The sequence below is a fragment of the Peromyscus californicus genome, unplaced genomic scaffold, assembly GCF_007827085.1.
Source record: "Peromyscus californicus insignis strain IS unplaced genomic scaffold, ASM782708v3 Scaffold_9__1_contigs__length_137607984, whole genome shotgun sequence".
Classification (NCBI taxonomy): domain Eukaryota; kingdom Metazoa; phylum Chordata; class Mammalia; order Rodentia; family Cricetidae; genus Peromyscus; species Peromyscus californicus.
In genome coordinates, this window is record NW_026294617.1 from 134,265,926 (window position 1) to 134,282,193 (window position 16,268).

The following is a 16,268-nucleotide window of genomic DNA, read 5'->3' on the forward strand; positions in this document are numbered from 1 at the left end:
ATTTCTGTCCATTTCTAAGACCCCTGGCCAAGGCTGTATTCCATTATACCCAGTCAGGTCTTCACCGTCCAAAATGTTCAAGCCAGCGTGGTGGCTTTCCATTTATGTTACCGTAGGTTTTTTCTACCATTTTCAGTTTCTAACTTGGTTTTGCTCCAGAGTTCCCTCAAAAGGAGCCAAGAATTCCAGGATGCATATCTCTGCTGGGAAGAATTCTGGGACCTCAGAAGCAAATGATGGAAAACTAGTAAAATCCTCTCAGATATGAACCCTCAGAAGGGTCCAGGGGAAAGCCGGCCATTACAAGATGATATTTAGCAGAAATGCGCGGGGCAAGAGCAGCTACCTAGGTGCATTCTTGCGCTCCTTAATTGTGACAGACCTATAAATAACTCTAATATCCGCGCATCTATCCTTTCTGGTTTTTTTTTTTTTGTTTTTGTTTTTGTTTTTGTTTTTGTTTTTGTTTTTCGAGACAGGGTTTCTCTGTGTAGCTTTGCGCCTTTCCTGGAACTCACTTGGTAGTCCAGGCTGGCCTCGAACTCACAGAGATCCGCCTGGCTCTGCCTCCCGAGTGCTGGGATTAAAGGCGTGCGCCACCACCGCCTGGCTCCTTTCTGCTTTTATTTGGGTAGGTTCTGTAAGAGTTAATTGTTTTCTGATCATCGAATAGAAGCCGAGACAGAAACCAGAAACACAGAAAAGAAACTCCTTGCCTTTAAATAGAAGCGGCTCCAGTTTCGGTTTACAAGCCTGCAGGGTTGTTGTACATATTAAAATTGCTGCAGAGCCAAGTCCTTGGCCACAGAAATCCCCACCCCCACCCTCCCCGCGCGCACTGAGGATGTCAGTCTCTGGGGAAAGCAGTTAGGAAAGGATGCCTTTCAGTGGCTTGTACTCGAAGGCGCTGGCTCTCTCACCCTTGCATATAGTATCCGTAAACTTTGGCTCAACGCCAGAAGCTGATCCTTCTGCCTCTTTTCATTGGCGTCTAGTTTATCGATAGCGAAATAATACCGCATGGACCTAACGGGCCGCGTAGTGGGAAGTCAGGTCTTCTAATACCTCGTTTGTCCTCGATAATTTTAGGCTTTATCCTGAGTGCACCGCCAAGAATGTTAAATGAAGTCCACGAGAAGAGAGCGTTCTCTAGGTTTCTGGCATCAGTATTAGCGGGAGGCTGCCATTCTACAATTATTTCCCTAGCACAGCAGACGGTAAAGAAAAATGTTTTCATTCATCCGCAAATGACTAACATTTTATTGATGTTTCGAAATGCGGCTGAATACTACCGCACTTTCAATTCCCGAGCGGGTTCTGAGAATTAAGCCTGAATACTAATCACCTCAGTAGTTCCTGCTGCAAACCCCGTGGTTAATTGCTGAGCCTCGCAGGGAATCTTCTGCAGGGAGGTGATGTTGCTTAGAGGCTCCGGGATAATTCAGTCTGGGTGGTCTCGGGCGGTGGAAATTGCTAGCCCTACCCCATCTATCCTTAGACATCGTGATAAATAAAAATAAAAATTAAAAAGCCGCCCTGGGTACCACCGACAACTATGACTCCCTGCCTGCATCGTCAAGAGCTCAGCTCTGGGAGGAAGCCGGATGGTGACCCCTGCAGAGATCATTGCTTCAGTGCGCTCTGCCGCGGGGCCCTGCTGGCTTTCAGAAAAAGGAGTTCAAATGAGCATCAGTGAAAGACGAACGTGTTTTTTCTTGTTTCTTTTCTTTTTTTTTTTAAAATACCGCTACAGGCGGAGGGTGGGGGAAGCCAGGTGGGGCGAGTCAGTTATTTCCAACTACCCATTCCCCCCACTTTCATTTTTGCTCCTAAACTCCTCACGGAGACTGGAGCCGCTGCCCTGGACTCAAAGATTCTCTCATTGATTTGCAAATCGCCCGGAAGAGATCTAGAAGGCTGAAAATGAGTGCCAAAAGGGAAGAAAATTAAAAATAAATAAAACGAGCAGACTGTGGGGTGACTCCATGCCACGGACCCTGCTTTGCCCTGACCTGGGCGTCGGCTAGCAGGATGCTGCTTGGGGAGCTGAGGTTGCTGCTCAAAGAATGCGAGTCCACCCCAGCTGGGAGGTTGTTTTAAAAATACAACTGGGACTCCTTAAAGCCGAGGAATGTCTTGGCTTCACCCGAATGTGCGAGCCTTCCACCCAATAGGCTCAAATGGGTTAAACTGCCTCTTACATAACAGGACCGCCTAGCTCCACACAATTAAAACACTTGATTGCAGCCTTCTCCAACTCTGCATCCCAGCAAGGCCCGCCCATCCCTCCCAGTGCGCCTGCGTGCTGCGCGCGCCCCGGCCCTGCACGCGCCCTGCACACTCCATCTCCCTCTCACTCGCGCACACACACTCACGCACAAGTTAGTATCAAGACGCACAGAGAAGGGCAGGCGTCCTCCAGTCCGCACTGGCGGACCCACAGACGCGCTAGCTCTCAGCAGTAAGGCCGGTATCACTCTACTGTCCCTGCAAAGCCGCAGCGCCGCCACTGTCCCTGCCCACCTCCAAAAGAGGGTAAAAAGACATACTCCCTAAAGACAAATAACAAGAGGTAGGAAAAGAGAGAGACGCACAGAGAAAGACGAGAGGAGAGAAGAGGAAGAAAAAGAGAGAGAGAGAGAGAGAGAGAGAGAGAGAGAGAGAGAGAGAGAGAGAGAGAGAGAGAGAGAGAGAGAGAGAGAGAGAACTAGCTAGCTAGTCAGGATTAAACACACACACACACACATACAACAACAAAAAAAGCCAACTCACTCACAGTCTCGGGCGTCATGATGGCGCCGACCCCAACTTGAGCACTTTAAAGTCGGGGGCCCTGGGAGGCCCCGGGAGCTAAACGCACCGAAGGGCAGGCCGGGCCCCCAAGCCCTGACTTCCCAGCCCAGCAGCCCGCACAGCTCTCTTGCTCGTGCTGCGAAGCCGGACCAGACCTCGGCGTAACCCCCGTCGCCCCTAGCTTCCCTGTCCCTCTCTTTCCCTCTTTTTGATCTATCTCTTTCGCTTCTCGGCCCCCCTCCCTGCCTGGTCCTCCATCCCCGGGCGGGGTTGCTACGGAAACGGCCGCTTGGCAACGCGCGCGAGCCCGGGGGCCGCCGGCCGCTGCTGCGCCCCGCGCTGCCTGCGCCGCCTCCCGCGCTCTGCTCGCAGCCTCGCAGGACAGTGTGCGGCCGCCGGGGATTAGCCACGCTCCGGACGCGGCTAGGCGCCCCGGAGGAGGTGGAGCGCGGTGCCAGGGGGCGGGAGGGGAGGGAGGGAAGGCGAGCTGCAAACGAGCAGAAAGGAGGCGAGGCCGGGGAAAGAGGGAAACTACGCCCGACAACTAGGGAGGGGGCGAGAAAGAGAAGAAACCCACCCACCCACTCAGAAAAAGGAAAAGAGGAAAAAAAATCTCGTGTGGCGCGCCGCCTGGTTACCGGGCAGCCTCGCCAGCAGCAGGGGGTGGGAGCCGACGCTGCCGGAGAGCGAGCAGCCTGGCAGGCACGGACATGGTGCTCCTGGCGCAGGGCGCTTGTTGCTCGAACCAGTGGCTGGCGGCGGTGCTTCTGAGCCTGTGCTCTTGCCTCCCGGCTGGGCAGAGCGTGGACTTCCCCTGGGCGGCCGTGGACAACATGCTGGTGAGGAAAGGTGATACGGCGGTGCTCAGGTAGGGACCGCGCGCCCTCTCCACACTTGCCTCAGTCTATCTTTCTGTCCCCTTGCCTTCTCCGCCTTGCTTTACACCCGGCGTGAATCCTGCTGTTGCACACTAGCAAAACACCACACCTCTGGCTACCCACGAATGACCCTTCCCGGGTTCCTCCGACCCCGGGGCAGGGGGCTGGCTGGACTGGGGAGGAAGGGAAACACTTTCTGGGCAGTCCCGGTGAGGAGTGTGGGGCTTGAAGGAGGGGCAGGTGCCACTTTGGAGATGGGTCTCTGCTCTGCTGCCAGCGATACTCCAGGAGTCTGACAAGTTTACAGGGTTTGTTTCTGCTTCACTCCGTAAGCGACTTTTCCCAACTGCTGGCTCCGAGCTCCATTTATTTTCCCTCTCGCTTGAACAGTAAGATCCAAATATTCCCAGTTCCGCTCTTTTTTTTTTCTTTTAGCGGTTTTCTTTCCTTGTTTCTCCCTTTCCCATGTCTCCATCCCCCTCTACTCACCCCTCATTGACTTCACTCTCCTGTTCCTCCCTGTTCTATTCTGTTTTGTTTGTACTGTTTCACAGTCTTCTCAGTTCTACCACTGTCATTTCTGATTCACCCCTTTCTCCAGCTTTCCCTCTCTCCCAGTTTCGGGTCCTCATCACAGCCCTATATCTCCCCTCCCAGACTCTCATATAGAGCCTCATCTCCCATGCACTTTTCTGTCACACCCACATGCGTGTTCCAGTACCATTTCCAAACCCTCATAAATCTCGATGTTATGAGCACACTCCCTCTCAGCTCTCCCATCCTCTCACACACTGGCAATTGCATCCTGTAAGGACCACTTCACGTTCAGATTCTCCCTTGGTATTTAAAAGGTGCACACTCCACACTCACCACACACGTGCACCCCTGCCCCCACTTCCCTCCTCTGTCTTCAGTGCTACACCTCTTCTCTTCCCCTTATTTTCACTAATCTTGACAGCAGCCTGAATGCTATGAAAGGATACCCTAGCCTGGTTTTCCCCATAAGCCACACTGCCAAGTGTGCCTGGGAAAGATTTCCTTTCCCATTGGATATAAATTGATGACCAGTAGTGCTAAGCGCTAAACAGGGCTCACTGCCGGTCTTCTTTCTCCACTTCCCGTAGACCCACCTACACTGTCACCCCCACTTGGTTTGCTTCTCCAGTCTTCCTGAAAGATCTTCACTCTCTCCACTGGGTGGTAGTTTGCTTATGAGTACAGATTGCACAGAGCCAGTATAATCCATGCATGTCGAAGGTGGGAAAGAACTGCACCTATTTCCTCTTAACGGGTGACGTTTTGCATTTAACAATGTGAGTTGGACTGTGATTTGTAGCTTTTTAAATTCTCTTGAGGCCAATTTCACAGATAAATTCTAATACATGTTAATAACATGTTTTAATAATATATTATTCTTGTGAATCTGATATCACACCATAGTAGAATAACTTTTTATTTTTGACAAAGGTGATGGGCATTTTATCATGGAGCAGATGGAAATTAATCTCCACCCTTTACTTGTGATGTTGGTTTCTTTTAGAAGTTTGAGCAACATTAGATACAATCTCAAATTACGGCAACTAAAACGTTTCTATTTGAAGTAACAAATGGCTAACGTGTGGCAAGCAGCACCATTTTCAGCCTGAAGGATCTGATCGTCACTCACATTCTGGTGATATATCTTGGCAATTCCTTTCTTAATGAGCAATTTAATAAGTGGTATGGTCGATTAAAGTGTGGGGATTATGTTCAGCTTCCAGGAGACTCTGACAGTGTAGAGCTCCAGGCTTGTGGGGAGAATGCCTACTGTGCTGAGGTTGGTGTGGTCCTTGCTTTACCCCATCCATTTTATGACATGTCCTGAGCTTCATAATATTTTACAGAACTCTTGACTCTCAAAACTTCTCATCGATATTAACCAATTTTCAAAACCATTTTTTGTCACTTGAAGCACATTTTATCTGCTTTACTTTTTAATATTAATTTTATAACTATAGGAATTCTCCAGTTATTGAACTTTTAGATTATACAAGTTTTGGGGATGATTTATTATTTAGTTACAGGAAATTGCATCTTCATTAAAATGTTGAGTATTGTTCTCAGGGTTCTGTGACTTCTCCAGCCTCTGATATTGATTTGCTCATAAACTGATACCAGCAGCCTTGGGGACCAGCAGATGGGGCCAACTTGAGGGGCATGTTTTCATTAGAAGTAAATCCACAGGAAGATATGTATTTCAAATTATTCTTGTTGCTATCTGTAACTCATTAGAAAAACAGAACTTTATCCTGCAAACACATACTCCCTTCGTATCAAAGTGTGTGAACTGAATACCCAAGAAACACCTAATAGGACAATGTGACGATCTATTCTATTTTTATCACAGCACACTGTAGCAGGAATCTTAGAGAGTCTTATTAATAAAATCAAACCCGGGTCCAGTTATTGGGGTGAAATGCTGGATGGTCAGAGAGACAGAACAAGCCACAGCTAACCTCACCAGGCCAACTTCTCAGCTGGTCTTGTTTCCTCAGACTGGAAGCCTCTGTGTCCTCACATCCGAATGATTCTCAGCTGAACTGTGCTGCTAGAAGCCTGAAAGCTTAACCAGCCAAATGCTTCTAGTTTCTGGTCCTCAGGCCTTATATACCTTTCTGCTTTCTACCACCACTCCCTGGGATTAAAGGCTCGCTTTCTGGGATTAGAGGCATGTGTCACCATGCCTGGCTGTTTCCAATGTGGCCTTGAACTCACAGAAATCCAGAGGGATTTCTACCTCTGGAGTGCTAGGATTAAAGGTGTGAGTGCCACCATTTTCTAGCCTTTGTATCTAGTGGCTATTCTATCTCTGATCCCAGATAAGTTTATTAGGGTGCACAATATTTTGGGGAACACAATGTCACCACAGCACACTCCTCAAAGCATCTCATAGAAAGAGAATAGTGAAGTAACAGTTATCAAATACCTTGGAGTGCTAAAGCCTGGCAGTTCAAACATGCCAGTCAGTAATGCTGGTTCTTTTGGTTGTTAATGTAGGACAAGGTCAAAGGTCAGCTGATACCCTTCTTTCTCCAAAGTGCCAGGGAGTCCATTTTTAGGAAGAGAATAACAAAACAATAAATAAATAAATAAATAAATAAATAAATAAATAAATAAATAAATACAACCAAACAAAAGAAACTTCCCTTGAGTGGAGCTGTAGCACAAAGGGAATTCATCTTGTCACTTCCTACCATCTGTCACCTTATAAATGACGATCACCGTTTAGATTACCTACAGGAGATACAATGAGTTATACATAATCTGTCAAGGTCTCAGTCCTTTCCTCTGCCTTTTCAGGCCAGTGAAGGCTGTGCAATGCAGACTCTGTGAACCATTCAGTAGAACTGTTTGGACCTTCTTGTACAGATTTTAATGATGCATGTGTTTAGCAGAGTAACTCTTAGCTAAACTTTGGATTTAAAAAACACATGGCTTCCATAGTACATTGCAGTTCTCTATAAATACATTTACATCAGTTTTGCCAATATAGACATCAATCCTTATGAAATTTACCTACATCATTCTGTTTCTAACAAAATGAGTTAATTGGTAAATGGGAAGGTATACTTTTCCTCCAGCCTTCAGGTTGCACTTTGTGGTTTGTGGTAGATCTGAGCCATAGTGTCATTTGGTGATGAAGCAGAGGGCAATCAAGGCAAGCACATCAGTGGCCATGCGTTAGGTCCCAGAGCTGCTGGACCTGGAGAGCAGGGCATGCTTTTGAAGTTTGCATACAAGTCAGAGTATTGTTCAGTGTTTGTGATAACTAAAACACCAACCAATTGCTCTGTTCTTATTCTTTAGGAAATGTTGTTGGTAAACAGGCTGAAGATGTCTCATGGTCTTAACTACACAGCATCATGAAATCCTCATTTGTAGCCTCTTCATAATTGTACAGTTTTAAAACACATTTCATTTTCAACTTTTTTCCCCAGTCTGTTTCTCTTTCAACCATTCTGCATGAATTTTGTACATTTTCAGACACTTTCCTTATATTAATTCAAGATAGCTTATTCTGTGTTTTTCATGTTTTAATCAAAGGAAGGAAGGGAAACGTCTTCCCTTATAAGTGATACATTCTCTTTAGCAAAATGAACACAACTCAGCCATTTTATTCACTGGACTTGACTGTTAGTCACTAGGTAGCACACCATGACATTTGGTGAGAAGGGCAGGCCATGCACGTGTACTGTGTATGTGCTTCCACAGGAGACAGTTCTGCAGAACCACACTTATGCAGAAGGTCCAAAGAAATACCCACTATACCACACAATTTTGCCAGTAGAGTTAGAAATGGTGCCTTGAGTATTTATTCCTGTAGGCCAACACATTTGCTGTTTTTATTCTACATTAAGTAGTCTCCTTTGAAATGCATGTTGTTGGTTACAATAAATGATTTATGTATGAGAATGTGGAATCACCAATAAATAAAAGTCAATTACCTCATTCTTTGGGAAGGTGATTGGGATGTCTCCTTGTAAACTGAGTCCCTCCTGTATACCAAGGCACCATATTCTCCCACAGTTCAGAGGTCATCAATTTATAACATTTAGATACTGTGTAAATGTTTATGTTCTGATTTGGTAGAGTCCTTAAAAACATAATTTCAAAGCTCTTCAGCTGATTTCTTCAGGAATGAAGGTGCCGTATTTGGGTTTAATTGTTCACTTGACTCACCTGGGAATAGGGACCCCCCATGAAGGAATCGCCTCCCTCAGATTGTCCCATGGGGATGTTCATGGGCAATTTTACTTGATTGCTAATTGATAAGAAAGGGGCCAGCCCACACTAGATAGTGCCACCCCTCGGCAGGTGGTCCTGGGGTGTAAAGGAAGGTAGCCGAGCAAGCCAGTGGAAATGTCAGTAGTCAGAGTCCCCGTGATCTGCGCCTCATTCAGTTCCTGCCCAGGTTCCTGCCTGGAGTCCTGTGACAAACTGCGACTAGGAAGCCAAATGTCTTCTCCTCTTCTCCTGAGTTGTTCTTGATCACTGTTGTATCACAACAACAGCATGGAACCAGAGCTGCAGGGATAATAGATTATCTAATGAGCTGGGAAAATGGGTCCCTAGCACAGAACTGAACAGTAGTGGAGTGTCCTCTGTGGTGATGATAGGCATACTGCATGGCATATTAGTATAAACAATGTATTAGTGACAGAACAATAGAGTGCCTTTAAAAATCTCCAGATAATTGTTTTGGACCAACCGAATTAGTTGAGAATTTATTTCTGTTGTATAATTTTTGCATATAAGCCTATTAATGAACTTATTATAAATATACTTTTTTTTATAATTCATTTACTCTATGGAGTAAGAATTAATACTATGTTTTTTAAAGTGTATCAGAATGGTGACAGTCTGGTCTGTGTCAGTCATCTGTGGCCCTGTGTTACTAGCTACCTAACCTATGTAGTTATTCAGATTGAAACACTCATATCTAAAGCTTTAAAGCTAAAACAATGCTGAATGATTAAAGAAAAAACTGCTGGAGGTATCACTGTCCCAGATAGCAAGTTGTACTACAGAGCTATAATAATAAAAAGAGCACAGTATTGACACAAAAACAGACATATTGATCAGTGGAATAGAAATGAAGACATAGACATAAATCCACACATATGTAGACACCTGATTTTTATAAAGCCAGAAATACACACTGGAAGACAGCATCTTCAACAAATGGTGCTGGTCAAACTGGTTGGCTGCACATAGAAGAATGCAAATACATTCCCTACTTATCACCCTGCATGAATCTCAACTCCAAATGGATCAAGGACTTCAACATAAGGCTGGACACCCTGAGTCTGACAGAAGAGAAAATGAGGACTAGCCTTGAGTGCATTGGTGCGGGGAAGGACTTTCTGAGCAGAATACCAGGAGCACAGACACAAGGACTAACAAATAACAACTAGGACCTCATGAAACTGACCATCTTCAGTGTGGCAAAGGATGACATTATTCAAGAAAATTGTCAACCTACAAGTCAGGGAATTTCTTTAGTAACTACATGTCTGATAGACGATTAGTATCTAGACTATACAAAGAACTAAGGAACTGAACATCCAGAAATCAAGTAGCCCAATTAAAGTGAAGTAAAACACTAGACAAGAGTTCTCAAAGGAAGAAACGCAAATGACTGATAAACACTTAAAGAAATGTTCAACATCTCTAATCATGAGGGAAATGCAAATCAAAACTGCTTTGAGATGTCATCTTACCCCCAACCAGATGGAATAAAACAAGTGACAACTCAGGCCAGTGAGGATGTGTAGTAAGGGAAGCACTCATTCATTGGTGGTGGGAGTGCAAACTTGTACAGCCACTACGGATTCAATGAGCAGTTAGTCAGGAAGATGAGAAGAGTGTTTGATATCCAGCTATACTGCTGTTGGGCATATGCTCAAAGGGTTCTTTGCCCTCCCTCAACAACATTTGTTCATCCATGTTCAATGATTCTCTATTCATAATAGCAAGGAATTAGAAAGAGCCTATATGTCCATCAACTGATGAATAGATAAGGGAAATGTGATACATTTACAAAATGGAATATTATCCAGCTGTTAAGAAAAATAAAATCATGAAATCACTGGTAAATGGATAAAACTAGAAAACAATCATCCTGAGTGAGGTAACCCAGGCTCAGAAAATTAAATATTGCACATTTTCTCTTATAAGCAGATGTTAGCTTTTAAAATTCAGAATCTTTAAAATAATTTATTTTTAGTTATTAGACTTTGTATATGTTTTGATCACATTCACTCCCATCCCACACCTCTTCCCAGATCCACCCCTCTTTCTTACACACACAACCTTGTGGGTTTTTTTATCCTTTCTTTCAGAATATCAAGAGCAGTTTATGCTGCTAAATATTCCGATCTGTGTTGTCTTCCACTGGGGCATGGTTAGCTCGCCAGGGACTACACTTTTAGAGAAAACAAACGGACTCTTTTTCTCCAGGACACTAACAATTCCCAGTGTCTCTAAGGTTGGGTTGGTATTGTGTGCCTGATTCCATCTTCAGGCTGGGATTTGGTGTGTCTCGGGTTACAGTGTTCTGCTGCAATCACCAGGAGTTCATATGTGCAGTTGCCTTGCTGTGTCCAGAAGATGCGGTGTCCTTGTAGTCACCCATCACTTCTGGCTCTTCCCGTACCTTCTTCTGTAGTTATCTCTGGCCTTTTAGAGGAAGAGGGTGGTGTATATTTTCCACACAGGACTGTACATTATATAGTATCCTATTCTTTGTGTCTTGTCCAATTGTGAATCTCTGTGTTAATCACCAAATAGAAACTTCTCTGATGAGGGTTGAGTTATGCACTAATCCTATGAGTGCAATAATAAGCCATTAGGGGTTGTTTGATGGTATGCCCATTTAGCAAAGTAATAGTAGGAGATTCTTGCCTAGTGTTTACTCCCTGTCTAGCCATAGGTTCTTGGCTCAATAGTGTTGCCAGGTATGGGTTTCATGTTGTGCAGTGGGCCTTAAATGCAATAAGAAATGACTGGTCATGTCCAAGATGTTCATGCCACTGTTGCATAAACAACGTGTCTTTTCAAGCCAGTCATCATTGTAGCTTGCTGGCTTCAATGCTGAGTGATTGATGATTACTTTCCTCTCCTGTAGCGTGCATAGCACTTTCCAGAATTATTTTTTAATTACAAAGAAAAATCTACAAGAGCATTCTGAAGAAAAGTGTGTGGAATTGCTTACCATACATTTTAGATAAAATGACCTATGTAAGATATATATTAAGACACTTTACATAATAACAACAAATTGATTTTTAGTAAACTCTATGCATTTATGCATTGATGGGTGTATGTGCTGTAAGACTTAAAATGTATTTTCTAAGGTGCATTTCAGTAGAAAAACTCTTAAATTATAGGGGTCTAGTTATTAAGATATTTAAACTGTATTTATAATCTGAAGAAGACCCAGGGATTTGGGTAACCCAGGAGGCCTTCTTATACTCAACACTACATCACACACATGGCAAGAGCTGTCCTTGTCCCCCATCACCAACCACACATAAAAGAAGAATTATCCTTACACTCACACTACACCATGCAGATGGCAGGAACTCTTCAAAGTTCAGAGTTAAGAAGTATATATGAAGTATATATATATATATATATATATATATATATATATATATATATATATATATATATATATATATATATATATATATAGAGAGAGAGAGAGAGAGAGAGAGAGAGAGATACATGGGTTTTGAACTCAACTCATGGAACTTGCTCTTCCTTTCCCCTAAGGCCACAATTAAATAAATCAATGGACACAACAGAAGCAAAGCAACTTGATTGCTGTAATAGGTGAGTAGTTCTCAGTTCTGAAAAGTAGCTATGCACCCCAAATACCAGCATTTAGTATTATGCTAGCCATTTCTCAGAGGTAGGCTGGCGGTTCTCTGTAAACCACAAGTCAGTGATAGGAGCTGATAGGGTTTTAGTGTGGTCACAGGCTTTGATTATGATGCCAAGGGGTTATCTATCAGCATCGTGCTTTCCAATCCACATCAAGTTCTGCATCCTGATGGAGAACCTTTGATGTTCTCCAGCATCCAGCTGGCAGGGGAATTGGTCTTAATCACTTTCTCTGAAAGCAGGAGAGAGCAAAGAAGGGACTTGGCAGTGTTGGTAACATTAAGTGTTGCGCTTTTGAATGGAAGCCAACACACTGTACTTTCCAAATAGCTAGTAAATTCGCTCAATTTAAGGAAGATTTTTTTTAACTCTTCTCAGTCCAGAACTAAATTGTTCTTTATGGAATTTAATTGTCTTTGAACACATGTTCAGTTTCCAGGACTGAGAAGTTTCTGTTTGTTTGTTTTTGGTTTTTTATGCTTTGTATTTTGATTTTTTTAAAGAAAACATTTAGTTATAGACACTTCCTTGAACCATTTACAGATTGTGGTCCAGTACAACTTTGAGGGAAAGGACCCTGTCTCAGAAATCATTTTCTCTCGTGCTGCTATGTTGAATTTAATAATGGTGAAAAGACTTAAGAGATATCATTTAGAACTCTGTCAGTAGCCCATTTCTCCAAGAACAGACATAGGAACTGGAGGCTAGCTGGTCTACATGAACATATTGTCTCTTTCTTGTTGGCCGAGGCTTTAAAGTGAAAACAGACATAGGTCAGCCTCAGTCAGCCTCTTCCTCTGTCTTCCTTCTTGCTGTATTGTGAACTCCAATCCAGGAACTGTTATCAAGTCACATGGTCTTGGTGAAATTGTGTGAGGTCTTGGATTTGCTTCAGAGCACCAGGGCTAAGGAAAGGACATGGGATAAAGGGAGACATAAAATGAACTTGGCCTTGAATTGCGATGCTATAGCTGGTGTTGCCTGCAAGTGTGTCTGTCATAACATTCCCCTTTCTAAATAAATAATTATTTAAAGTAAAAGGGCCCCACAAAATGCCATGCATGTATGTCCTGACAAACAATACTCCTTCAATGGGATATTAAAAGTCACACTTCTTTGATCTTATGGACACAATATTTCTCACAGGAAAATATATTTGATTTGCATGGAATCTTGTTCAAAATTAATAATTTGAATGATTGATCATTTGTTTAAAGTTGTTAGCTCTGCTACTAAGCACAGCTTTTGTCCCATTGCTCATATCTGTACTCTGAATACAGTGTGAAGAAAAGCAATGAGAGTTGTAGAAAGAATGGAGAAAGAAATGAAAGGGGAAAATACAATCTGTATTTTAATTTGCTTAAAATCATACTAATTGAAACTTAAGTCATTTGGAATGACATAAAATGAAGCTTGGCAATTGTGCTGTTTAGACCTATGGTGAGAGGGAATGAATTAATTAAATAATATACATTATCCAGAGTCTACATTCCCCTTCTGATCAAGTGAGGTATGTGCCATACATTACATTTGTGAATTCATGTTTTTCATTTAGGTACATATCTTTCTTTCAAGTTATAGATCTGCTTATGTTTATTTTTAAAATATTTTCTTTTGCACTGTCATCAGTGGCTGTTCTGGTGGTATATGTTTACAAAAGGGGCATTGTATATAACATTTATGTTAAATTTTTTGAGATTTATTTATTTATTTGGGCAGGTATTTTGCCTGCATGTATGTCTGTGCTCCTTCTGTGTGCAGTGACCCCAGAGTCCAAAAGAGGGCACCAAATTCTTTTAGAAATGGAGTTATAGACAGTTGTGAGCTGGAAAAGCAGTCAGTGCTCTTAACCTCTGAGCCACATCTCCATATAAATATATATAGTGGGATGCTTCTCTAACAGATACCAGTATTCAATTTTTCTTATATATATTAGTTACTGCTATATATTAAAAACTTCAACACATCATTGCAAAAGCATCAGCTTCTGCTTTACAGTGTGAAAAAGCATCACGGAGATGCTAAGAAATATTCTAGAGGTACTCTGTGGGAAATAATTGCCCAAGCTGGGCTTCATCTTTGGCCGGTGGAGCTCCAAAATCTGTGCTCAGTTTCTGAAGGAGAAGCAGCCTCTATGTGATGTAGATGCCAGGTTCCATTTCTTTGAAAGCTGATTCTGGTAGCACTCACAACAACTGGATCATTGTGGAAGGTGTCTCCAGGTTGAAACACTGTGAGATTTTACAACAGATGAAGAGGTAAAACAATATCTTGGATCTATAAAACCTGACTACATTGGCTTCATTTAGCATGTGCATAATAGTTTACAAAGTTCTATGTCCAGCTGCTATGGCCATCAAACAAACATGCCTTTTCTAGTACCTAGTGAAAGAAATGTTCATTGTTTAAACTGATCAAATGAAATTTGTTTTTTTTTTCAGATTTTATTATATTGGGGATATTTGTCACATACTGTATTTCCATGTCTACTTATTGCAGACCACATGGCATCTAAGAGGAGCACAATGTCTTAATACATGCTATCTTGCAGAGCCAAGGCACTGTGGGTCCAAAGTACTGTCAGAAAATCTCAAATTACTTGAGAACATTCCCAGTCTTTCCAAGTTCAACTCTATATCTTTTCTTTCTGCATTCTTCCACTCTTCCTTTTTATGTTTATTCTATCATTTTAGTATGATGGTGTGTGGGTGTTCAGAGCTAAATAGTTGCAAATCTTCAACAGAATCACACATCAATATCTAATTTCTTCATCTGGCCATCTATTTTTGTACCCATTTAATACTTATTTCATAGGTCACATGTTCTTTAAGACATTCATTCCCCAATATTCAACATTTATGTTAACTGATCCTGGAATGTACAGAGGGAACAGTCTGTTTTTATCTTTGGTGTGATATCTGCGTGTGGTAATTCATGATGTTTAGTGCTCTTACAGCCAAGGCTTCTCTTTGCTAGTGAGATGAGCAGAGGCCTTTGGACATGTGGTGACCTTGCTATTGTCATATTTCCAGTTCTGGGGCTCATTTTGTTCTGTATCTGGGAGGATGTACCTTCACATGCCCTGTTGTTAACTTTTTCCATGTATTCCAAAGAAATATGTCTCCAGTCTGTGAACTGCTCTGAAGGTCTGTGAAGAGTCTGTTTGCATCCTCATTATGTCTTCTGTTAACACTAAAATCTGCCAGTGAGATGCACTTCTTCTAAAACCTTGCACTTACCCTGTCCACATACAACATCTTTCTTCCTGGTTAGGATAATGGTTAACATAAGGCAGATCTCACAGATTGCACCCCATGCTTCCTTGAACTACCAAGCAAATGAATTTGCAATTCTTGGGCAAACAATAGTTCACGGAAATAGCAAGAACACACCTTTGTCATTCTAGTTCTGTACTCTTCTGAGCAATGAAAAGTATTCTTTTCCTACTCCCTGTAGTTGGTTAATTGAATTTCTGACATTTCTAAAATGTCTCTTCATATTTAGGACACACTTTATGTGGCTTCTGGCAGACGGTACTTAGCCTTTTCTGTATTAATTTAACTTTAAGCAACAGTGCTCATTTAATTTTGATAATAATATTATTATTTCACAGTGTCAATTCCTGATAATGTTTTCATGTTAATATGTCCATTCTTCTTTTCTTCCTTTATTTAAGAATATTGTGATATTCCATATCACTAATCAAACCTTCAGTGAATTCATTGTCTATTTCCAGCTACTTCTTCATACATAGTTGAGATATAGCCCTTAAAAACAGTTGCATATTTCTTTGAATTTTTTTAATGTCTTGGAAAATGGATTAACATTTTTTTACCTTACTGTAAAATGGATTAATGATAGCCTGTAACCTATATATTATGAAAATAGAAAACATTTATAAATACCTTAGCATCATACCTGGCCCCAAATGAACAATGAATAAATGTAGACCATCATGATTTTAACAAATAAACCCTCATTGGTGTTGATTTAACTTATAGCAATCAAAACCCAGATTTGGGTCATGTCATTGTTCTGTGCTTAGAACAATAATAGAGAAGGCCATCCATTAGGAACCCCACTCCACAACTTTAAGTGCTTTAGCTACATATGATCAATGGCTATTCAATAACATTAATGAATAGTTCCAGAAGTGAGCAACTCACAGGT

General features: G+C 42.3%; 1 protein-coding gene and 1 long non-coding RNA gene across 2 annotated transcripts in view; one reads left to right on the forward strand and one right to left on the reverse strand.

Moving 5' to 3' along the window:
• The window catches only part of LOC128106485 (uncharacterized), a 96,188-nt gene extending 93,043 nt beyond the window's left edge, over window positions 1–3,145 (reverse strand). Inside the window, exon 1 of the long non-coding RNA XR_008216725.1 lies at window positions 2,777–3,145. This is a non-coding gene — a long non-coding RNA (uncharacterized LOC128106485). The remainder of the gene's footprint in view (window positions 1–2,776) is intronic.
• A 176-nt stretch (window positions 3,146–3,321) lies between these two features.
• Window positions 3,322–16,268, forward strand: part of Negr1 (neuronal growth regulator 1) — a 752,187-nt gene continuing 739,240 nt past the window's right edge. The window contains exon 1 of the mRNA XM_052731996.1: window positions 3,322–3,661. Within this exon, the coding sequence (XP_052587956.1) occupies window positions 3,504–3,661 (158 nt within the window). The 5' untranslated portion in view covers window positions 3,322–3,503. The remainder of the gene's footprint in view (window positions 3,662–16,268) is intronic.